The following is a 25995-nucleotide window of genomic DNA, read 5'->3' on the forward strand; positions in this document are numbered from 1 at the left end:
CATCCATCTGTCAAATCCATGTATCTCTAAATTAGATACGAGGATGTTGTGTGGGACAGTGTCAGATGCTTTGCACAAGTCCGTGTAGATGATGTCAGTTGCTCTTTGCTTATCCACCAGTGCTGTAATCCCATCATAGCAGGCCACCAAATTTGTCAGGCATGATTTGCTCTTAGTGAACCCATGTTGGGCATCACCAGTCACCTCCTTATTTCCCATGTGCCCTAGCATAGTTTCCAGGAAGATCTGCTCCATGATCTTTCAGGCACAGAGGTAAGACTGAGCAGTCTGTAGTTCCCTGGGTCTTCCTTTTTTTCCTTTTTTAAAAATAGGGGTTATGTTTCAATTTTTTTACTCAACAGGAACTTAACTGGTCTGCCATGAGTTCTCAAATAGGATGGATAGTGGCTGATCCACTTCATCTGCTAGTTCCCTCAGGACCTGCAGATGCATCTCATCCTGTCCCATGGACTTGTGCACCTTCAGGGTCCTTAGATGGTCTCAAACCTGATCTTCCCCTACAGTGGGTGGTTCTTCCTTCTCCCATTCACCACCTTTGCCTTCTGCACCTTGGGTGGTGTGGCTCAGCACTTGCTGGTGAAGACTGAGGCAAAAAAGTCAGCCTTCTCCATAGCAGGGTGACCAAGTCTCCCGTTTCCTTCTGGAGGGGGCCCACATTTTCCTTCATCTTCTTTTTATCACCGACGTACCTATAGAAGCTTTTTTTGTTGCCCTTCATGTCCCTGACCAGATTTAATTCCATTAGGGCCTTGACCTTCCTAACCTGATCCCTGGCTGCTCAGACAATTGTTCTGTATTCCTCCCAGGCTACCTGTCCCTGCTTCCACCCCTCTCTAGGCTTCCTTTCCATGTTTGAACTTGTCCAAGAGCTCCTTGTTCATCCATACAGGCCTTCTGGTGTTTTTGCCTGATTTCCTCTTTACTACAATGCTTATTTTTGCTATCTTAATAGTCTTTGGCTACTTTTAAGGAAAAAAAACATTATTCCTTGCAAATATAAGCTTTCCAAGAAATGGTGGTCTGTAAATCTATAGTTTATTCTTTGACAAAAATACAGTATGTATTCTTAGCCTATTTACAGTGAAATATTTTTTATTCTGAGCTATGGGAAATTGCTGTACTCTTGATGTATTTTGTTGGTTTCAGCTAGTGCATCCAAATTCCTGACTACATAGTACTTGTTTGCCCAAACAGCATGTATTTTCCTCTCCTTAAATAGGACTAATTACTCTTTTTTCCCTTTGCTTCATTTTGGTGTTAAAACATATTGACTAATATTTTAAATGTTCTTTTGTGCCCGCCTGTGAAGAGAACTGCTTTTAATAAGAAAGAGTTTGAAGACACTCAACACAGTTAATTTAGTTCTAGTTGACCCTATTGACTATGTTCTTATAAGGCAGCACTGGGCTTCTGCATATCTGTGCACTCCATTATGCTCTCTCAGTGCCATATGCACATTAATAACCAATGATGGGGAAAAAAAAAGTTTGAGTTACAGGCTGAACTCCAAACTGCAGCTTTTCTGAAAGTGTCATAGATCATGTTTAATAGCCTGTGGATCAAAATGAAACCCAATATACATCACAGGGGAACTCAATAATTGAAGCATCCTGGGAATGTCTAAGTACTGGAGTCTTGAGGTCACTAGAAGCTTCATTCTGTGCTCAGTTTTTACCTGAATAAAAGCTGTCCCTCCCCCCCTTTTCTTTTTGTAACAAGTAGTAATCATATTTTAATCCACTGATTTAAATTATTTTATCTGGTGTTTAGGGGAATGAACATTAGGAAACAAGGAACTCCTTTTTCTTCCCCTTTCACCTGTTAATTTTATGTGAAATGAGAAAAAAGTCATTCAGAGGCATTAGCATTTCAGAGTGTCTCTAATACACTCAACTCATGGCTATCTCCTCTCCGTGCTGTGTGCCTGCAGAGCGGTCCCACAGGTGCACTGAACATGTTCTCTGGGTCTGTGAAGCTGGTCTGCATGCCAGTTCTGAATTTACTCGTTTCATATGAGAAGCCCCAGGGGCTCTCTGAAGGATTCTAACTGGTCCCTCGGTGATGAGAACACAATAATTTGCAACCTTGGGGCTGCACAGGTGGTATTGTGTGAGTATGGGGAGGATGTATAGTTTTGTCTCAGGAAAACAGCAGTCACAGAAGGGTTTGTGGACTTGGTGCTCTGCGGTTGGCAGAGGGATAAATTCTATTCCTATGTGAAGGTGGTGGAAGGAAGGTTGACTTCTGCAGCATCCTACTGACAGAAAAAAAACGTGGAATGAAACTGTAGGGCCTTTCTTGAGTTGTAATCATGGGGCTCCTGTGCCAGGGCTGCATCATGTGATTGTAGCAGAACTGGGCTAGTGCGGGGCATGCTGGCTGACACAAACCCTCGGGGTTAGAGGTAGTGAGGCAGCCGTGCAGCCCAAATCAGTCCCATCTCATGGTGGGCAGTGGTGCTCCTTGAGGACCATCATTGTTTCACCCCTTGTTTCCCCTTGTGCCTGTAAGCTGCTCCTAGAGCTGCCCCTCCCTCATCAATCCAAGCAGTGGGTCCCTGTCCCTGTGAGGCTTTTGGTATGCAGTTCAGAGGATCAGGAGTTTTGTCTTTTCTGTTATAAAGTGGGGGTTTGAACTGATTGGGGTAGATGACTGAGGAATGCAAATGAGGGAATAGCAGATGAATCTTAGGTGAGCACTTGCAGTGAACATTTTAGGATGCACTAGGGATTGATGAGATGACTGTCCAGCAGAGTCACTGGCTTGATATATGATACTTATATATATTCCTTAACCTTGCTAATAATTGATATTTCAATGCTGAAGGATATGTGTGGGATAAAAGTAACATCTGCCCCTCCTATTTGCATAGGATGAATCTCATTGAGAGTGAAAGCAAAGAACGTGGCTAAACAAAAATTATTTTCAGCTATTGTTTAATTGCCAGTGTATGATTTTAACAGCTTTTGCACACCAGCAAAACTGTAATGTGGAATGGAAGCCACTGCATTTTGGTTGGCACCTTTTTTAAATGCAGCCTCTCTCTTCACAAGGGTGTGGTAACAGCTTCTCTGAATGCTTTAAATATCTTGTAAAGGTACTTGAATATCAGAAATTGTGGGTTGACTAAATGACAACCTCGTGAATGAATAATGAGTGCTAGTGTGGTCTGTTGGTAGTGGCTTTTTAAATGAACCCTTTCTACCCTACATAATAAACTTTCCTCCAGTTACAAATCTTTCTGGTGGCAGCGTGACCGTTCTGTCCTGCCAGCTGGTACCTGCTGTGCTTTCTGAATGAACCAAATGTTTTCTAGCATTCTGTTGGTTTTGGCATGTTTAATAAATAACAACAATGAATTGGCTATAGTGCAGTAATAGCGATTACAAGATAAATAGCACAGTGATTTTTTTGGGATCATTTTATAGGGAATTGGACAGAAGGAAAATAAAATCTTTGAGTTTCACCCTTAATTAATGGACCCCTACAGTGCGAGTTACTATGTATTTGGTGGAAAACAAGATAAGATATGTTTCTGCCTTATCAGCCAGAAAACCAGAAACTGCTTAACAGGATAAGCCTTTATTTTACCTCACAGAAAAGGTAAACTACTGCTGTGGTCTGAAACATGGGTGACAACAGCAATGCTGGCTTAACCTATCTGGGGAAATATTTCATTGTATTTGTTATATCAGGTATAAGTGCAGAACTCCCATGTTGGGTGGAATTGCAGAGGATGTGGGCATTTGGGCATATACATTTCTAGAAAAGAATGACAAACATACCTGGGTTACAAAGGTTTGATCAGAGAATTGTTTAATGGTTGTTTTAGGGTCTGAATGAAACATTTATGGCTTTACACTTCTGCTTATACTGGACAGCTTATGTAGATTTTGTGGAAGAGCAGTAGTGCATGGAAGTGTCCTTACTTTGTTCCTGGTTGTCCAAAAGATGCAGGTTGTTTTGTGCAGTGGAATTAGGAGTGCAGGTACCCCAGAGGAAAGCGTGCTCTTTGCCAAATTAGAGCAATGAAGTTGTACTTTTCCTGCCATTCCCCTCTTTCTCTGCCTTTTTCTGCTGCTTCCTGCAGCCACAGCTCTTTACCAGCACAGTTTTTGTGCTCTTACTCTCTGAACAGACCAGGTGTACTGGAAAGGTGGGTCTGGACAAGGGGATGCAGTCCCTCTCCCCTTTCCCTCTTCTGGGCAGACTACATGAGCAAGCTGCAGTCAGTCCAGGGATCTGTTGGGAAGGCATCAGCTGGCTTTACCTTTTTCCCTTGAAAGTACACTTAAGCTCAATTGTTCTTGTTAGACAGAAATGTATTTGCTATTGTTTAACAAGCTTCAGGTTGCTACATGCGACTTATGAAAATAAATGAATCAACTAATTTACATGTTTGTAGTTGATTTGCATCTAGCCATAAAATGGAAGCCTATGATCAAAATGAATTTAAGAACAAAAGGAATTACCTGGTCACTTCTGTATTTTGGGGACTTTTCTCTGGGTAGGCCAGTGACTTTTATATAATCGCACATCTTCTAGAAAGGTATCTATTCTTGACTGGAAAATATCAAGAAATGGTAAAACTACGATTTTTTCTGGCACCTTCTTTCAAGAGCTAATTAGCCTTCCTGCATGAAAGAAGACTGATTGAGAAGAGAGGAAAAAAAGATGGTGAAGAAATACCTTTCCATACTAAAATAGCGTACTCTATTCTATTTTCCCTTTTCACATGCTCATAAGCTATCATCAAGTCACCTCTCATTCTTTTGTTTATAAACCAGATAGATTCACATCTTTAAGTGTTCATTAGCCATTGAATCATTTCTGTGGCTGTCATCAGCATCCTTCCAGTTTTTCATTATTATTTGAAAAAAAAAAAAAAAAAGCAAACATCTGAACTATGTATTGTTTGCCAGCACCTGAGTTTCCCCTACTGCATGTGGAGATAAAATTGCCTCCTTAATGCCTGTACAGTTGTTTATAAAATCATGAATCATATTAACTTTTTTCTTCTACCATATTTCTTTGGGAACTCAAGCTGATGAGGCTTTGTTATGTATATACATTGTGATGATGCGTGCTGAAATGAAAACTTTTCTTCTTTGTATAAATGACTATTTCAAGAACAAAATAAATTAAGACATCTTGGGAGTTTGTTTTGGTTTGTTTTGTTTTTTTCCCATTGGCCCATGGAAAACAGGCTGACATCACAGATTAACCAGCGGTCATAGGATCTGTGGATCTGAGAGCAGCCCTGTTTTGAAGCATCTACATAAATTACAAAACTTTGTAGTCTGTTTCTTGCCAGAGCTTTGTAAAGCTGATTTTGGCTGTGATGTAGGGTGAAAACAATTGCAGAGAAGTCAGTTTCTTGCCAGGAAGGAATCTTGGTTTCTGATATGTGACCTGGAAGCTCATATGAATTTTATTTTTTTGTGTACAGTCTTTTCAGAGTCACTGTTTTTATGATAGTCATCCATTCTGAGCTATCTGTGGCTTTTTTTCCTACATGCACAACTTAACTTTTGGCAGTATTAAAAAGCTGTTGCTGGAGCTGGTTTGAGCACTCCAGGTCTGTGAAATGCTTTGTCTTCCTCATTTTTCTCCCTTTGCAAGCCTCTCACTCACAAATGGTATAACCTGCAATTTATTGACTTCCAGAAAACGAACAATGAGGATTAGCATCAAGGCTAATCCTGATCTCTGTGAAGCATCACTAACAGCGACATTTGATTGACACCCTATTTACTACACGTGGAGATATGCTAGTTATTCAAATGTCGCCTAGGTTTACTGTATTGCTATTGTGTGGTCCTATTTTTTTTGAGCTATTGCTGTTTGAGTTGTTCCTGCTATTTTTCATCTAAATGGCTTGTGTAAGGCTTTCTTATTAAAGCTCTAAGTGCAAGTAAATTATCAAGAAAACTTGTACTATCAGCAAAATAATGAAAGCAGGCTGAACCAAAAAATGGTGTTTGTCAAAGATATAAATGTAACTGAACACAAAAGACAAAATTTTAAATCTGTTTATATCAATTTTAAAATTGCTATATATTCTTACCCTTTTACAAATTCAATCTTGTACAAGTGTGGGTTGTTTTTAACTTTATGTTCATATTGGCTTAAGCATCCTTATTTCACTAGATCTATATCCTTACCACTTCTAACACTCATGCTTGTTTTCTGAAATTTTCTTTGATGTTCCAAAAATCATCCAAAGATTCAGTGAGCCTTTTCTAATCTTGGGTACAAGCCGTCCAGGCCTGTAGATCTAAAAATTTGCGCTCAGTAGATCTTTAACATCCCAATAGCTGCTGATGGCTTGGAAAGTTAATCAGATTTGTGGTAGGAATCCCTCCCTGCAGAAACTGAAAGCCTGTTGAATGCTTCTGCGTTGCCTGCATTTTTAATGATTAATCATAGGTAGGGTTTAACTCATCCCCAATGTACATACTGAAGTGTTTCTTCTTTCCTTACTCCTGTCAGTTAAGGATTTCTTCTCCTTCTGATAAATTTTCTCCGTGTCACATTTGTATTGATTGCTATCTGATCTGCTTCCCCCTTTCAACTTGTTAAATATTGCTTTGCTATCTTTGCTTTTCCAATAAACCAGGATGGGCTTTTAGATAAAACTGTCTTCTTTCTTGATTGAAAGATTGCAGCTTTTGGCCATCTAATCTCTTCTTAAAGAGCTTTAAGCTTTCATCTATCTTTTCCACCTGAAGTTTTTTGGAAATGAAGTCTTTTGAAACACCCTTTGTGATTGGGACCATCCTTTTCCTTTGGCTGCAGTGAGTATAGTCGGGTTGTGATCAGTTCATGGAGGGAAGTGCTGATTTATAGAGCGATGATTAATTTATCTGTGTCACGATATGGTTGGAAATGAAGATGTATCATCCTGGGTCCATGCCACTCCTCCTGCTGCATTAGGACAGGATGCAAACTGATCATTGTATGAAATGGGGACTTTCTGGTCATGCTAGGTCAGCGTGTGTGGCAATGGGATGCGGTGAGTGGGGAAGGGAGGGAAGGCAGGCACAGCCAGTGCTGAGTATCCAGGTGTCTTAGCTGCTTGAATGATGCCTCAGTTCAATTAATACAGTGCAGTTTCCTACGGAGACCCTGGATGTAGCATTTGTGCTTGTGAATCAGGTTAATTTTCACCATCAACAGTAGCTATGAGGTAGTTGTGTTGACCTGGAGGGCTCCCTGCTCAGGCTGCCCAAGCACTCTGCTGGAAGTGGTTAGGGAGGGTGGCTAGTACCTGGCTGTAGGACCTGCCCTGCAAGCCCAACTCTGGACATCTGCGGTGCTGGTAGCTGTGCCAGGGCGCCGAGCTTGGGTACCCCCGGATGAAGAGCTACACGTGCCCTTTGGGATGCCATCTGGGGCACAGCTTTTCCAAAAGAGGGTTTTAAGCCGTAGCTAGTAGTAAAGGCAGGCGACCATTAGGGGGCACCAGAACAACAGTAATATGTCGGACCTGCTAATTAGCGCACACGCTGTTAATGTCTATTTGGTGCAGTCGGGAAAAAAAAACCCTGATGGTTGCGGAGGGGGGGAAGTTTCTTCCAGTTCTTAAATCAACATTATTTCTTCAGTCATACTGTCAGCTCTGTTTTGAAGACATGAGCTGGTAAAGAATAAACTATAGCAAGCATGAGTTATCTCTTGCTTTCCAGGCAGCACTAGCTGTTTCTTTTTTCTTTTTCTTTCTTTCTTTTTTTTTTTTTTTTTTTAAAATCTTCTGTATAGAATTATGTATTGCTTACAAGTTTTAGACTAGAAAGTTATATTGAATATTTTGAGAGATCAGTGTCTAAGAAACTACAAAACTGCTTGTAAAGATTTTACAGTTCTCTTCTTCCTAGGCATTTGAGTTTCTTATATGGATTCTGAATTCAGTAATGTTTGAGGAGTTAGTCTACAGTTTTAACAGCAGTTAAGTGATGGTGTTTTTTTTTTTTTCCTCAGTGACAATTCAGCTGATGATCTGAATTTCAGATGTGAAGGGATACATAAAGACATCCCTTCTGGCTAGTTGCTCTATGTGGATTTTAGCATGGGTAGATGTTGTATAACAATGACTATAGGCTACTGGTAAATCATGGTGTCAGAGTATCTTTTCCTGCTCCCTGACCTGGCATCACAAGAAAAGGGGAGAGAAGTAGTATTTCCCCATCTAAAAAGAAGGCTCTTCTGCTGTCTGTGGGCAAAGGCTTCTTCCAAGAGTCTTCTGAAATTCCTCCTGCTAGTCTTTGATGAAAATTTACAGTATTATTATTTAACGTTGAAGGTATTACCCTGTTTCAGTAAAGATGTGTTTTCTGGTTTGGTTTAGCCTTTTTAAGTTCCTCAGTATAAAGATGCTTCTCTGTGTTGAGTCACAGCATGCTTTCTGAAAGGCAAGGCTGCTGGCCAAGATCTGGCCTTGCTTGGCCAGTGCTATTGGAAAGCATTGTCCAAGTTATCCCGAGTCATCTCCAATGATCAAAAACTAAAGCTGCCAGAGACTTTCATCCCTGATGGTATGGGTGGTTTTCATTTGTCCAGTCGTCTTACTGATTTACTGGGCTTGAATTCCACATTGCATGGGTGAATGTTGAAGCACGATCAGAATGTGAGTTTTAGTTATAATGACACACACAATTTTTTGTAAGTGAAAAATTTTGCAAATACTATTTCTGACAATTTTGACAAAAATCAGACAACAAAAAAATGAATGTAACATTTAGACACCTAGAAAAGACAGAGACTTGATGAAAGAACTCATTGCCTGAAACCATGTTGCTTTTTCTCGCTAAGTAATTTGGCCTGGAGAAGATTCTACTTCATTATGCATGTCTTGCTTTCTTAATATCCCTAGACCGTCATAGTCACAGACTACTAGAAAACAGTGTCATCATTAAACATCTGGCTTTCATCAGGCAGCTAGGGGCATCTGGAAATTAACGTTTTTTCAAGTTCACTAAGCCTAGCTGAGGTCGTCTAAAAATGATAAAAATTGTTAATCCTACTGCTGTTTCACTTTAAATGGGGAAGTTACTCCTTAAATTTGTGCAGTTCCTCAATTCATGCACTAGATGGTGATCAAAATCAGTCCAAGTTGTATGGTCTCTTCCCAAAGTCAGTTGACAGTGGAAAATGAAAGCATGTGAGACTGACCGTTTTTCGTGCCAAGCTTTTCAACTTTTTTTCTCTGTTCATGAATGATTAATCTATTTAGCAGAATCCTTCTGAAGATTAAGGTAGTAATGAAAGTGTTTAGGGGCGCTGCTAAATTCATATAACCTGTTCGAACTGTGATTTTTAAATCAGTTGTCTGATAAACACATAGGAAGTACTTCTGTCTGTGTGATCATGAAATATTTATAAAATATACCATAACTTCAAGCTGGGGTTAGTGCTGTTTCCACTAAACAGGAATTCAAATATACCGGTTCTTAAAATAGTTGCTATGGACCGAAACTCAGTCTCTGAATGTACAAATTGATTACTGACAGTTAATAAAAGGTCGTAGTGGAAAATGGGGAGCACTACTCTGAAAACATGACTATAGATTTTTATAATATTAAAAACAAACCAAGGAGAAACCATTTCTATACTGCTTACCCTGAAACTGTAAAAGCTGCTGTAATCCTGTACCTTCGGGATACAACTGGCTTCAAAGGAAAAGATTGCAAGATGTATTTTGGATTCTGTAACTGGAAAAATGCATTCCACTAAAAAGAATCAGTCAAAAATATTCCTTTTGCTAAAAAATCAAAGTATTATTTTCGGGATTGGAGGCCAAAAGATGGATTTAGATAGATTTGGGATGTGGGGAAAGCTAGTAGAATACCATGTAGAGTAATGGCAGGTAGGAAATATCAGTGGTGCAGTGTTTGGATAGTAGAAGGGGAATGTAGAACACAAGGGACTGTAAGATGCCATTGTATAACACACGGGACTTTACTACAGCCATTATAGGACAACAGCATAGTTCAAATAAATGGTTGAAAGGAGGAGGTTGTCACATAAATAGTAAATCTTAATAGCTGTAGGCTTGGTTTTTTTGTCCTCTTTGTATGTCTGTAAGTAAGGAAGCAGAAGCCTGTCTCAGGACTGGTGCTCAGGGCCACTCTCATGTGTACACCCTTCCTCTGGCAGGGTTGAAAGCTGGTGGAACCAACTCTCTTGCTGTTCCAGCATGGGAGGAGGTCCCACAGGGTATGGCTGTGGCAAAAGATACAGTGCTGTGGAGCAACTTTCATGTGTGGAAATATGGAGAAGATCTGATGGTTCATGGAGTAATAGCATGGCTTAAATTAGGTTTAAACTGAGAGTCCTCTTTTTTCCTTCCTGAGCTCAACACAGACAGTCAGTGCTGAGGCCTTATCCCAGAAGCTGGATAAAGAGATACCCTTTGAGCAATAACCTCGTTAAATATTTGTAATTCTTCGTGACTAATGTGAGGCAGGCAGGGAAGGCACAGATCACCTGTAGTTAGGAAACTGGGTAACAGTAAATAAGCAACTTCTCACATGCAATTGTAGGGTTAAATGGAACAAAAGGAAATTTGATGCAGCTACAACATGTTTTACACTGCTGATCCATGTAGCAATGAGGAAATGCATGGAAAAGCAAGATTCCAGACAACTGAGTTGATGATATGATTCATACACTGACTTTTTAACTCAGCACTCAGCTTGGTTATAATGAGAATCATCTGAGGGAAGTAAAATAACAGTTTGAAGCTTGTAGGAGGGCAGTAGCCTGTAGCCATGCTAGATGCAGAGAGTCAATTGCTCTGTAGCATGTTGGAGAGATGGAGGTTGTGCCACGGACTAGATGGAGGTTTTCCTTTGGTCTGTTTTTTGTGTTTGTGTTTTTTGGAGGAGTCCCCTGCAAGTCTGACTTTTGTTCTAAATCGGTCCTACACAGCTGCATGTATACACTTGCGTGCATTTAATATATGCATGCAAATAATCTGTGTATACACAAAAAAATGGATCATTGCATGTACACATAGCCATCTTGGCAGCAGTGCAACAAACGGATTTGTATGCACTAAATTTATAAAAACTGGCTCTGAACGTAGAAGGGAAATAGCATCAAGAGAGCTGGGGCACGCCCTTAGTATGGTATTAGCACGTATTCTCACAACTGTTCTTGGTTAAATATGGCTCTTCCTCAAACAGAATCAGAAATGCAAACCTCACATTGTCTCATTCTATGCATTTTAAGTTTTCAATCTTAGAGAACTTAACATATGATAGGATAATGAGGTAAAAGCATATGTGGATTTAATCCTAGTCTGAAGTTCCATTTCAAGTTCATGCCAGATGAACCTCCACCCTGAAGACAGAGTTTTTTAATGATCAGTATGCATGTGTGAGACTAATGGGATGCTCCTGGGATCAAATGTAAATGAGTTCTTAAATATAGAAAATGATTCAAAGCACACGTCCCCACCATTTCAGTCAAAATTGTAAACTGTCAATTGTCATCCACAGAAAAGACTTCAGGGCAGTGGCAATTCAGTACAATGTCAGAAGGTGGCTAAATCCAGGCGTTCTCAGGACTCAGGAGCTATTTCTCCTTTTCCAACCAAATAGGTGCAAGGCCATTGTGGTTCCTGTCCCCAGCTCCAGTGAGTACACTTATTCCAATAGGTGCACCTGTGCGTGCATGCACACACAAAATACATGGTATACACACAGCTGACTGCACAGATCAACACGGAGAGCAGTGTCTGTACTGGCACTCCCATAAACACACATAATAGTCATACAGACATGAACAGTATGAACAACCAAACTCTCTTCAGCTGATAAGGACTGAAATATTGCAGGGTAAATATACACACAATATGGTCTCTCTGGTAGCCAGTTTTAGAAATTGAGTCTATCCACTTGCTGGCACCTTGGTCTGCAAACCTCTCAGGTTGCATGTACTCAGACCTCTTATCCTGCTAGCTGGCTTGTCCATCTTGAAGTTCCCTGTTGTTCACACTTCCACAAAGAAGAAAGAAATAGAATTTAATAAGAATAAAGGATAGTCTGCAGTGATCAAGTGCAGGGTTCGGCTAGGTGAGTGTACTGACCGCCCTGTTTATCTTCTTTTCCTTTCTGTTTTCCCACACTTGTTTCTCCTCAATCCTTCTTGACCTCTCTCTGTCCACACTTTTGGTCCCTCACCTAAGTAGCCCATAAAATGTTTTCTATAGTCCCAGAATCTTCTTCCCTCTGCATCCTGTAGTAAGCACTGTACCCCTTGCCTGGCATACCTGTGAGAGTTTTTAATTTCTTTTGCTTTGTGGGTTTCGCACTAGGGGCAAGTGCTGTCCTCTGATAGCCAGAGGAGTAGTCAATGTGATGTGCTCCATTTTCACTGTTCAGGTTACCAGGGTTCCTCTGCTTGTTCTTGTTTCTCTGATCCTTGCTGGGTCTTTGTAGTTAGCTTTTAATCACATCACCTAATGCACATTCACCTTGTTAGTCATTGGAGCACTTGGTTCCCCTTGACTCTGCTTGTACTTTGGATATCTTCCCTCTGCACTGTGACCAGTGCAGGTCTTGGGCCTGTCCAGCAGTTCCCATAGCCTAGAAACAGCAGAGGAATGTGGATTTTAGATATATTTGATTTAAGATAAACTGTCTGCACAGACTTTGTCTTACCTTGCTTTAGCCATCTAAAACTTAGGTAAAGCTTTTCCACTGAAGCCCGTGGAGGAGGAGAGAAGCTTTTTCAAATTGACCCCATCTATCTTAGATGCCTACTCTAGGATGAGATGAAGCACTCTCTAGAGGTACCTCTTTTTCTCTTTTAATTAAAGGCAAAGCCTAGGTGACTAGCTTAGGCTAGATGTCTAACTTTGAGACTGCCAAAATGATGGGACTGGAATCCTACTTTCCACATTTTAAATTCAGTGCTGGAGGCCACATCTCTGGGTAACACATGATGTACTGTTCAATGCACCTAACACTTCCTTTCAAGCTATTACTCCCCTCATGTGTGAGACTCTTACAGAAATAAGAAACTACCCTCTGTACACACTGCAGGTCCCAATGGAAAAATACTGTCAAGGATCAATGTAAGTCAATACATGGAGCTGAAACTTGGGAACTGTAGTCTATATTACTGATGTGTGTGGCATAAAGAAGATGGAACAACCAGGCTTTGATTTTCTGTGATCCCTCATATCCTCACTAAGTCTTCACCAACAGTAAAGTTCACAGCAGTCAGCAGCCCTAGGTGTGCACTGTGAGTGCATGAAGTGCTGACCACTGGAGGACCTGTGCACGGAAGGACTGGGGCACTCTGCATTGCACCCACACTGAATTTGGCTGTGGTTCCTTCAAGAAGGAAACCTCTTTGACTCAAGTTTGATGCCAAGTTTGTGTGTATTCTGCAAGACAAATTTGCGCTAAAAATACCCTGTCCTGCTCACTGACTCACTAATATACTCGAGTGATATCTAGCTTTGTCATAGAGTTGTGATTAAGATCTTGGTTGTTATTTCCTTTCTGTGTGCCTCAGTTCCTTCCAGAGGTTAAGATGGAGATGATAGTATTTCCTCTTGTCTATGAAATACATTGAAATGTGGAGATGGAAAGCACTGTAAAACTCCAAAATAGGACTTTTTCACTTATGCTTAGGAGCATGACTCCTTTTACTTTTCCCTTTTTCTTTTCCTTGACAGCAGCTACTTATTGATTTGTATCCCTGCTCCTTACCTGCCTAGTGCATGAATAGTAGATGGATGTGGCTTTAGGAGTATCAGATTTTTAAGAAAAATGAGAAAGTTTAAAAAATGGTGTAATTCAGAGCTTTTGGTTCCTTAGCTGTGCTGGTCCTCACAGAAGAAGGAAGGTCTACAGCAGCATGAAGGAAGAATCCAATGAAATGTATAATAATACAGTCATGGTAGAGAAAAATAAGTATTTCTCTCCCCAGATATTTAATTTTATTGGAAATTATATGATTTAATTATCAAAGCACAGTAATTATGACCCATGCAATACTAATGACTATTGGCAACAAGGCTCACGAGGAAACACAATCTAATTAGCTTTAATGGGATGGATTTAATAATACATTGGATTAACATCTATTAGAACCAAGTATCAAGATTTATTGTTCTCTGAATAAATATTGACCTCTTGCTCTCAGGTCAATAAATCTTAAGCTTGCCTCCACTTAAATGAGTATCTACTTACTACGTTAGCACTCTGTTTCCTATCAACAGCTTCAGTAGGAGGAGAGGGGAGCTGCACTTCCTTCCTGCTGCATCAAACACTTCTTTAAGAAATTGCAAGAAAAAATTGAATTTTCAAATAGAGGAAGAAGGGTTTGGGCCCTAAACTCTTTGTCCTTTCTTCATGTAAAACTGCCCTTCCTTACTGTTGCTATATAAGAAATTTCAGAAATGTTCAGAAAGAAATCTTACTAATAATGCCACAGTAAAGGTGTGTGGCTTGCAGCATCTGCTTACTTAAGTAGTCTTTATATTTTGTGTAATGTTGTGAGTGGTGTCAAAAACATTTGTGGGGATGAGTGGGGAGGAAATCCTGCTCCTTCAGGTGTACTGAAAAACAAAGTTTTTCCTAGGACTTAATATTTCATTTTGTTCTTCAGATAGTTAAGCATATATTCCTTTCTAACTGTAGGCATCTCAAGAGGATTGAGATGGAATATGTTTCTTTTTCATGCCTGCAAGGAGGGAATTTCTTGTTACTCTCCAAAGGGGTCAGTATGGTTGGAAATATCTACCAGTCTTAGAAAGTTTCTTATAACTGAGGAGAGTGTCTCTAAAAGCAGTAGAAAATACTTGAGATTGATATCCATTCAGCAGATATTTAGACCTTCCTTTAAAATTTGATATTTATAAGGAAATGTGTTAGCCTAACTACTGCAGGTGAATTCAGCTATGAAACTCCTCCTGACTTCAATGGCAGACTTCTGTAGGTGAATGCTTATTAATGTGGAGAATCTCTTCCAGAGCCACTGATCAGTTGGAGACTTTATACATTTTGTAGGAAGATTATTTGTATTTATTGAATTCTGTGGATTTTTTTCAGTAAAGGAAGTGAAATCTAGGAGACTTTAATGGATGAATTTTATATAGTAGATTGTAACTGCTCTCAAAGAGTAAAGGATTGCTGTCTCTCTTGTAAAAATATCTAGTAAAGTTTTCCACCCTGCTATTATTTTCCTTCTAACTGTACCATTTTTCCTTTTTGGTGTGGTTTTTAGGTAGCTGTGGCACTAAGGGAAGTTCTGGCATTTGCCATAGTCCAGAGCGAGTACCTGGTCAGACTGGCAAAATAATAAGGTTCTCAAAGAAATTTAGTGTACAGGATTAGAGGATTTAATCTGTGACTCTGAATGCTGAGCCATATCTATTGGGGTGTAGCATAGGCCCAAGGTTAGCAAATTTTTTATTCCGTGTATTCCTTTGAGATTGCAAAACAGATGCTAAGTTTTGAGCTCAGTGTGCCTTTCCCCCTCCAACTGGCCTTAAATTATCTAGGGACTGACTGCAGTCTAGTTCTATTTAGATAAGACTTTTATTAATCATAATTACCTATATTTTGGTTCTTTAGTTTGCAAATACTCATAAGTGCAAATCATTATTTTTCCCTTCACTTTCCACCCTTTCAGACTGCAAGATGATTTGTGAATTTTGAAACCCTAGGGATCCTGCTTTGTTCTTTCAGTTTCCTGATTGTTCATGTAATTAAACATAGATATTTGTAATGTATGTTGCTTTTAAATCGTGGGTGAAAAAAAAAGCAAAACATGCTCACTGGAGATGAGGAGAGGAAGAAGGCTGAGATGGAATGAAATTTGTCCTGGGACAAGATGCACATGGGAAAAGTGTTGTGACTTTGATAGAGCTCCAGGCGGAAAGGTTTGGTGGCCTTTATTTCATGGCTAGATTGGGCTTTAAATAAATGAGTCTCAGGTAGGCAAAGCAGTTCTAACAACTAGGTCCTGTATCTTACTGGGTGGAGGGAGAAAGAGGATTATTTTCTTTGTTAAATTGGGTGATCAGATCAGACATCAGCCTTGCTTTTGTGCTAGCGGTCTGGGTCATGGTAGGCACCATCCTCTCGTCCCCTCCTTGCAAGAGATTGTAAGCAGCCTTGGAGAAGATCATTGTGATGTTTTTAATGAGAAAAAGAAGTCACAAAAGAGAACTAGTTTTGTTGGAATACTAATTTTTATTTAGATCTGGTTAGAGAATATAAACAAAGCCGCATTACTGTTCTTTAATCCTTACTGTAATGCAAATGCAAAGGTGCTGCTACCTTATGCCAGAAGCTGACTTGTGCAAGTAGCAAATAAGATCTTAACAGCTGGGCATCAATTTAAAGTTTCTGAAGCCACATTCCTTTTTCTACACCAGAAGTGTGTTGAGTTTTTGAACTTGTGTCACCATATAATGTAATCTTCCTGTTGTGAAGTGCTCCTCCCAGGCCCAGACATTCACATTGCACTGTGATGGCTTTTTCCCCCCAATGGAATAGAGCAGAAGTTCATCCCTATGCATACTAATTAAAAAGGATATTTTTTTTATTAGTTACTCTTGCTTTCAAGATGACAAGCTACCCTTTCATCCTGGATGGAGACAGGGAGCTTATCTTTGGCAGGGTTGAAAGCCTGGAAAACTTAGTCACTAAAATGGGAACTTAACAAAATGTTGCACAGAAGAACCTCATGTACGCTATGAAAGCTTTTAAAACAATTATTTTTATAAAAGTGATAGTGCTTAATTCTCTTGCTACTGCTTAAACAGATTGGAGCACAGGATCTGTACTATTGTGTGCAAGTCTTTGGAGTTTTCTTAATGCCTACACTTTCTGTGTGGCATGTTAGTAAGACCTCGGTAAAGCACCACAGAAATGACAGGAAAATAATAAGAAATCCATGTGAATTGTCTTGAAAAGCCACATGGGCTCAGACAGAAGACAACATTGGGCTGTGCACCTGGAAAGCTGTGTTTTTCACCAATGTACATTATCGCTGTAACATAGACGGACATCTTTTTAAGTGTTGATTCTGTTCTGGTGCTGTCTGTTCTGGGTGCTGTCTGTTCTGCCTCCTCCTTTTCAGAGGCAAATACCATTAGTGTAAAAGCCTTTGTCTGAAGGCTATTTTTTGTTGCATAAATGGCCGGCTGAAGAAGTCATTTAAGGCAATCAAAATCCGAAGCCAACCAGCCATCTCGTATTAGTCAGGTCATTTTCAGTGATTTGTGAGGTTCATTAATGTGTCTTCTGGCAAAAAGCGATGGTTAAGAAGATGATGTGCAAAATATGATAGCTTAGGCATACTGCACAGCTCTGAGTTGAAGGTGCACGGAGAGTGTCAGTATCAGGACAAAAATACAGCAGCATCTGTTCTCCTTTGATGTGTTAGTTTCTCTGAAGAATGTGGAAGTGGTTACTGCTATTTTGACAAATGCACTTATTTCTCCTTTTGTTGCCTGGTGTGGCACAAGGGGAACACTGGCGCAATAGTGTACGGCAATAATTTATTAGTGGTTTAGGGATGTGGGCCCAGAACAAATTCTAGACAAAAGAAAAACATGTTTGGGTTTTACAGAGCGCCTTGGCTACAGGAACAAAGCTGTGATTGGGTGTGCAAATATTTGGTATTTCGATTGTCCCGGTTGGGGTGACAGCTGACAAATGGTCTGAGTTTGTTTTTAATTATCACCAAAAGGGAAAAAGCCTGTTTTAAAGCCAGCAACTGATGTTGCAGCACAAGGCAAGGAAAGATATTTAACAGTGGAGGATATACTCTCAGTGTTATAATATTTTGAGAACAATTTTACTTCCAAATGTTTATAGTATTTAGCTAATTTTGTGATTACAACCAACCAAGGAAACGGTTTTGTTCACTTGTATTGTGTCCAATGCAATATTACATATATTAATTGATATTAAAATGCCAGCTACTTTCCTTAATACTGACTGGTATCATTGATATCAAAGTTATCTTCTGCAGTTACACTGGGAAATGCAGCAGATATGTTGTGACAGATGTTTGTGAGACCTATTTGGCACAGAAATTATTTAATATATATCATATCAGTGTACAGAGCACCCTGAGGTATCAGGGCTGATTACAATAGATGTGTGAACACATAGAGACTTTGCTGCCTGGAAGGGTTATATGCCTTCTGTGAAGGGAAAAAGAAACATGTTACCCAGAAGAGATGGAGTGATTTGTCCAAACAGCTTCTGGCAGATTTAGGGACCAGTTCTATTTGTTGAGTCTGTATCCAGTACTTCAACCACTGTGCTATCGTTTAGGCAAGATAAGAAACAATATTGTGAAGACCCGCTGAAATTAATAGCCTGTATGTAAAATTGCAGCCAAATCACTGAATTGGGGGTTTGTTTACTTTTTTGGTGGCAATTCTGTACAATAGTTGTTTTCTTATGAATATACATGAATCTGAACTGGTCATTTCTAGCAGGAAGCGTAACTTGTCAGAATTTGAATAGCCAATAAGTTGCCTTTTAAGTAACAATCACGAACTTCCAAATGAGAATTTGCCCCTACTGAGGTGGCTAAAATAGATTTTTGTGGTCAGATGAGAGGGGACTCTTCTGTATAAAATTGGTTTTCACTGCAAGCAATAATTGAGGCAAGAACACAAAATGTGTTTTCCATTTTTGTGAAATCATGAGAATGTGATCTTTCCATTTTGTCAAAAGGGCAATTTTTTTGTCTTCTAGATACAGTTCTTTGGCCAATTTCTAGTGCAGTATTCACTACCTCGGAAAATTTCATCAGGGCTGTGTTTGAGGAAGAGAAATAGTTTGAGCTGCTAATATGCTCCTGTCCTTCCAACACTGTCTAGCCTTCTTTTGTGGATCCCTAGAAAGGTTATCGATTTACTGCGAGTGTGGCTTTCTCTAGTAAAAGCTGAAGGCTGTTTGAAACTACCACCTGAAGCAGACACATAAGGAGGAAATTTAGATAATTGCATTTTGCTTCCACTGAAGTCCATGGCAATTTTGAAATTAATTTCAGGAGGAGCAGAATGGGGTCTGGTGGCTAGGAGTTGCTGCTGCCAGCAGCTGGAATAGCTCTTCAGCTTTATGTTGCATAGATGCTCAGTGACCTGGGGACTGTCCAAAATATTTGGAAAAAATGTTTCTGCAAGCAATTGCCAGTATTAACACCAGTTTTTACAGACATTCTGACTTTGTAGCACTTGCTGGGGTAGCACATTTAGTCATCCACACTGCTCGAGGCTGTTCACCTGAGATTCCCAGCCACATTTTGCTGACAGAACAGGCAGTCCCATGAATTTTCTCATACTTTCTGTCTTTTCTGGGGGCCAGAAATTCTACAGATGTTTCAGTTAAGCAGTGTCATCACTTTTGATCCCACATATTTATGGCTGGACAAATAATGGATTTTTTGGTTTGGCCATTGAATTAAGAAACTGGAAGCAATTCTTGGTTTTAGTTAACAAGAAGGAATTTTTGTTTTCAGACAAATTAAAATGAAGCAGTTTGCTCAGTGTTGGTTTCCTCAGTCCTTTTCTACTTTCTGCAATAACAATGGGTCAATTTCCAATTTAATTTAAGATTTAATTGAAAACAGTGTTTTGACACAAATATTCTAAATACTTCTTTTAAAAATGTAGAAAACAGACTCAGTGTAGGTTTGCATGGGGAAACTGTGATGCACCCATCAGTCCTCAGGCAAAGCAGCTCCCTGGGCCTCTGGTTGCACAGTGCAATGTGCAGTTCTGCTGTAGGATGGCTTTTCATGCACTGCACCTTCTCTCCATCTTCCTAGGTGGAAGAAGGGCATGTCTGATAATTAATATGCTGCTGAAGTGAGCATTTGAAATAATAATCTCCAGGGTGGATTGGCAGGGGAGGCCAGCGATGGGAAGGAAGTGGTGAAGAGAGCAAAGAAGAGGACTTCAGTTTTAGGATACGTTACACTTAAAATTCTGAGGCTGTTCCACTGACGGGTAACATAAAGAATTACATTTACAATTTGAAGTAAGTTCTGTACTAAAATAATTGGACTGGTGAAGCAATCTCACTCTCACTAAATTGCTTTCTGAGAAGCCTATCTGAATGGGGCTGTGCAGCTACTTCTGATATTTGAGCATCCTCAGGTTTCATTGACTTTGATGGGAATTAAACTCATTGAACTCCTCACTAGGCAATTAGTTCCTTATAGGTCTAATTTTTCTGCTGCAAAGTGGTAGCTGCCTTTACTTTCAGTTAGCAGTCATACCCTGTGATCCCCAAGTTCAAGCCTTAGCATGCATGTATCCTTTAATGGTTCTTTTGTGAGACATGTACTTAAGCATTTGTGCATATATTTTGTTCCTTCCTGTTTTCTGTGGATAGGGACCCTGATAGTTTTGTTACACTGATTGCATCCCACAAACAGGTACAACATGCAAAGTAATTCTTGGAAAACTTTTCCAAAAATAATCCTCTCAAAAGCCCATAAGACAGTTTTATGTGTTTTGTTGTTTCTTTTAAGTAGGAAGTGCTTGTTTTGCCATCAAAACGGGATGGATGCACTTCAAATCGAGGACAACTTCATTAGTATGGGGGATGAATGAGCTAATAAATGAGATAATGAAAATGAGATTTTTCTTTTTTCTTTTCATGAGAGAAGACCTGAAATGCAGTATATTTACAGTCCTCATATTACTGAAGCTCTAAATGTTTTTGCTTTCATGGTCTCCATTTGTGCAACTGCACATTTTGGGATGATGGATTGTGGAGCACTGGGCGTTGAGATGAAGAGAATCAATAGTGTGATACAAAAGATGAAATAATTCTGATGGAACATCAATAAAGGCTAAAAGTTGCCACAGGGATTTGAATCTTAAAGAAGAGCTTGAGAAAGTGTATTAAGAAGAGTTCACTTCTCCCCTTGCACTTGTAGTGTCTATATTCCATGAGTAGAAGTCGCTTGGTGGTTCTTCTCAAGTACAGGGGTGGAGGAATTTTTTTCTTTTCTGTATCTATATGGTGTCCAGCACAGTGCCTCCTGGGTGTGATGTCTTCTGAGCAATGTCACAGTGTTACTGGTATCTCAGGCCATAGCTGGCGTGAATAATGGAAGCGTAGACCTCTTAGTAGGCTTGTGTACTGTTCAAGGGTGCAACACTAGCAAACTGTAGGAGAAGCAGGAAAATTTTTATCGTGCCAAAGTTACTTAATATTTAAGAGAAGATGTGTTGCAGGTATGTACAGTGGCATACATAATCAGGAGTGTTCCCAACCAAGTCTTCCTGTTTGACTCCACCACTGGAAAATGTGCAAGGACAGTTGTAAGACCCAGATTTTGCCTGAGTGCTGACACTGCACAGTACTGCGCTCAGTGGCTTGTTAGGATGCGGTTTGGAATATTTTACCTGAAGCAAAGAAGATTGTTTGCTGAGTAACATACTTTTCAGGTTGAAAAAGTCTGTCTCATGCAAAATAGCTACCATCTCTAGCTGAGCAGAAATCCAGTGTTTAGTTTTTTCTTGAGTGTGGACTAAATGAAGTTAGTCTGAAGTCATTCTGAGCTATAAGACAAGAGAACTGAGGAATCCTTGAATCATTTGCTAGGCAGACAGAAACCCAGATGGATGATGGCATAGAGATATATTTGATTACCTCTAATTCTAAACGATGTACGCATTGCAGATACACAGCAGAACTGTGCTTTCGTTGGTAGCTTTCATTAGGATCTTTATGCAGGAGGCACACCTGGAGCTCCGCAATAGATTTTATGAATTTTATGGGAAAAGGTGCTATTGAATGTGACTGAGGGTATCACAGTATGCCTCTTAACATTTCTGCTGTAATTCGGAGTGTTCCTGTCCTCATTGTTTTCTTCTTGTTTCCCTAATGTTTATCAGAACTAATTTCACAATTAATTTCTAGTTTGTTGCTTGCAGCAATAGACAAAAAAACCTGAAATTGCACAGTACTTTTATGTGCATAATTCGTACTGATGTCACACTCTGGACTTCAGTTAGAATTCTGACTCCGTCACTCTCATAGCTTAGAAAACAAACACGTAGCTTTGTCACAAAGATTAACCAAAATCAGGGAGGCAAATTAAATTAGAACCATAAACATTCCTCCTCTGAATTGAATCTACATTCTGAAACAATGGTAATTCAGACATGTACCACTAAACAAATATGGGAAAGCTAAGCTGTTAATGTTGAAAACCTTAGCTGTTTCTAAGCAAATTGTATGGGACTTGCCTACTAAAGTGTGCCATGCAAAAATAAAGCTATTAAGGCAAGGTTGGCATCATCATTTTTCTTTTGCAGATCAGGTGGTAGTTTCTGGCACTAACTTTTAGAGCTGAAATAAATTAATGCAGAAACCAAGGTTAGGTCATATACCTATTTACTTAGTTCAAAGTCAGACTGTGACAAAAGGAAGTAAAGGAACGCACTATTCTGAAATACGTTAGTGTTATTAGTAATATATTAAAATGCAACACATTTTAAAAAATTACTACTTCTGTAAAATTACTTATTTATGTTGAATTCTGTCTTCCAAGGAATAGAGTACTTAATCCAGCAATGTTTTTCAGTTTATGACTGATTTCAAGCATGAGAATATGGAGCTAATCACATGCTTAAAGTTAAGCACAGGATTAATTGGACAAAGTTAATAGCCCTGCTGGGATGAGATCAAGTGTTCAGCTATAAGGACCTGACTCTGCCAGTCTTACCCATGGATTTTTTTTCTGCTGTGAGACACCTATTAGGTTTTATCCCATTCCATACAAGAGTGGTGTAGCCAAATGCTACTTATGCCTTGAATCTGAGAGATGAAATCTTAAGCTCCAGGATCAGGCCTTCTCCCTTAACATTGCATCACACTACTTCGGCAGTTTAGGTTTCACAGGGGTTCAATGGAGAGTGTTCTCTAGGGAGAATGGCTCTGCAGATGTGGCAGGAGAAGGGCCATCAGGGGTGAGTAGTCAGGCTTAGTCTAGTTAGCACAAGGAGAGAAACCCTGCCTTTTACCAGTTGCAGCTGATGTTATTCCTGAGTTCAAACCTTTGATCTAAACCAGGAAGACTAGGGACCTTAACCCAAGCTTTCCCATGTTGCAGATGAATGCCCCAAGCAGCAAGCTTTTGAGAGATCTTGCTCTGATTCTTCCAGGAGTCCCAGAACCTGAGGGTCTCTGCACAGCCTACATCTAAACCTTTAAGTCTGAGCTTTACTGTTTCTTGGGGCAGGTAGTGGGAAGGCAGGCAAGGGGTGCAAAACTCACACACTTCAAAAAAACTTCAGAGTCACAAAATACAGTTCCTGCCTAAATCTGCTCTATTTTTGTGTGTGAAATCAACCTTTTTTTTGGTCTCTACTTTCAGGTTGCTCCTATAATTAAAGAAAGGATGATGAAGAAGGGCAGCATGATGCTTGGGTACCAGCCTCACCAGGGCAAAGTCAACTTCTTCCGCCAGGTGGTGATCAGCCCGCATGTTAGTCGAGAAGACATGGACTTCTTGCTGGATGAAATTGAACTGCTTGCAAAGGACTTGTAGCTGTAGCTCCACAGCACCAGGCGCTGCTCACATGTGATATTTATGGAGAGCAGCATTCTGGTGCTACTTTGTGAAATGTAGCAAAAAGCTTGACATATAGTTTGGAAACTGTCATTTTACAGAGTGATGTTGAGAGCTTTGCAGGTAGAACACCCCATTCACAGGAAAGTATTTGCTGATGGCAAATCAGCTGAGTGGCCAGAAGTAGGCCGGTGCTTGCAGCACCACTGCCATTCTGGGAAGTGTTTCCTCAAGAAGGGAGCACTTCTGAAAATGGTGTCTGTGTCCCAGGGAGGGCAGCTATTTATGGGGTGCCTGTGCACAGTGTAGCTCAAACTGGTCACTTACCTATGCAGGCAATTCCTCCAAAGTTACTCTTAGGAGTGGATTTAGCTCAGTGAGCCTTAAAATGCTAGTTAATACTCTGTCTATTCTGTCAATATTTTACTTTGGTATGTGTTTAAGGGTAGACGCCTGGTTTGTAATCACACTGATAGGACTGGAAATTGTGGACTTACATGAAGAGTTCCTCAAGGTCACTAACTAGGTGGATTGCCCAGGTTTTCCCCTTTGAGCACAGGCAGACATCAGAACGGGGCTTGGTGGGGTTGTGCAGTCACCATCCCTGGCGGTTTGCAGGACTCCCCTGCACAAATCCCCAAGCAACCAGTATTGACCCTGCTTTGAGCAGGCTGAACTAGATGACCTATTAAGGTCCCTTCCAACCTCCAGGATTTTGTGATTCTATGAAATAGTGTTGCCCACCCAAAATATCACCACCACTTTAGCAGACCTGGAAATATTGGAAGAGCACTTAGAACTTCTTATCTCTTTGTTAACAAGAGTTACCTATAATTTCTGAACTGCTGTTCACCTTCCTCTGTTTTTAAAGTGTAAAGATTTATTTAGCAGCTTTTAGATGCACTTTAAAATTATAACAAGAAAAAAATATATTTACCTGAAAGATGTGTATTTTTTATGCATGGTGACTATATATATATTAAGAATATAGCAAAATTACTTATTTGTCATTGTCTGTATTTTCCTACAGATTTGAGATGACTCAGTCTTATGTTATCAGTGTATAATTTATATTTTGGCACTGAAATTAAGGTGGTGGTGATCAGCGAAGGTCTACCTGTGTTTATGATATGAACAGCTTGAACATTTTTGGTCAATCTTAAGTTGCAAAATTAAGTTCTAAACTTTGTCTTTGCATTAAGAATTACAATATAGTTTTGATCTGTTTTTATTCTATAAAATGATCTATTTTATAAAGATAGAAATGTATTTCTTGGGGTGACATTCTTGCAGCAAACTAGTGGAAATAACCATGTCTTTCACCATGTAATCAACATCTACTTAACTTTAATGTTTTGATGTTTGTTCCTTATTCTGTATTTGAGGTAGCACTGACCAATATGGACCTTACTGCTATAATGTTTTCTGTCCTGTTGAAAGCTGTCTGTAAACATAATGCTTTCTTGTTTTTATTTCCTACATTGTATTAGGATCCAACATTGCGTGACATTCCTACTTCCAATCTCCAGGATGATGGTGTGGAAAGTTTAACAAGGTCATGATAACCAAGGAGGTCACACTATCAGAACAGTAGATAGGAGCAAGAGTCACCCTGCGGCACTTGACAGATGCCTTTAACAGTGTCCTAGAAGTGAATATTCTTGTGCTGTTATAGTGATCCACTGGACTTTAAGCCAAAATCCACATTGATATTAATATAAAAGTGAATATCACAGTGTGGCCCCTGGATTCTGTCCTGTAATACCCACAGAGCATTTTAACATTTATTGCCTTGTGCTTCTGGCTGTACCAGCTATCAGGGTCTTGGAAAGCCCTAACTAAATTCAAGGCCCATAAGGTTTATTTAGCTCCCCAGCCACTCTGGGTGGAGTGCAGAGTACACAAGGGGAGCTGGATGGATGGGATGACTTTGCTGTTTCTTCTTGAGTTAGACCGGACTGTTACCCCTTGTCCTTCTCTTTTTTGACCTTGAAGGGAAAGGCAGAATATAGTGTCAGGATGTTTTGGTTACAGTCCAGATTCTTGGTGGGTACTTGATTTGTTATTCAAGGAGAGCTATGTCACCTTCCATCAGCTAAGAATGTGGTCCGTGGTGTTTTGTGACACCACTGCTATCAATAAAAGTGTTACTGTCTTGTTTCTTTTCATGTTAGCGCATTTCTGTTTCCAGATACTGTGACACTTATGGCACATGTCAGACGGAAGTAACAGTTCCTTTCTGTAGCAGTACTGGCTATACTATTTTTTAAATGAGAGCAAAATGGAACTTCTTTAATGTTTGCAGAAAATAGGTCTCTGATCAACATGTGCGCTGATTTCTTCAAAGGTATAGGTTAACCTTCCAGTGTGATGCGAGTACTTTATCTAATCATCATA

General features: G+C 39.8%; 1 protein-coding gene across 1 annotated transcript in view; it reads left to right on the forward strand.

Moving 5' to 3' along the window:
* GADL1 (glutamate decarboxylase like 1) overlaps positions 1–24326 on the forward strand; it is an 80038-nt gene extending 55712 nt beyond the window's left edge. The window contains exon 14 of the mRNA XM_026842917.1: positions 23404–24326. Coding sequence (XP_026698718.1) covers positions 23404–23577 — 174 coding nt within the window. The 3' untranslated portion in view covers positions 23578–24326. The remainder of the gene's footprint in view (positions 1–23403) is intronic.
* Positions 24327–25995: the final 1669 nt, after the last annotated feature.

The sequence above is a fragment of the Athene cunicularia genome (assembly GCF_003259725.1).
Source record: "Athene cunicularia isolate RWA chromosome 2 unlocalized genomic scaffold, athCun1 chr2_part1, whole genome shotgun sequence".
NCBI classification, from domain to species: domain Eukaryota; kingdom Metazoa; phylum Chordata; class Aves; order Strigiformes; family Strigidae; genus Athene; species Athene cunicularia.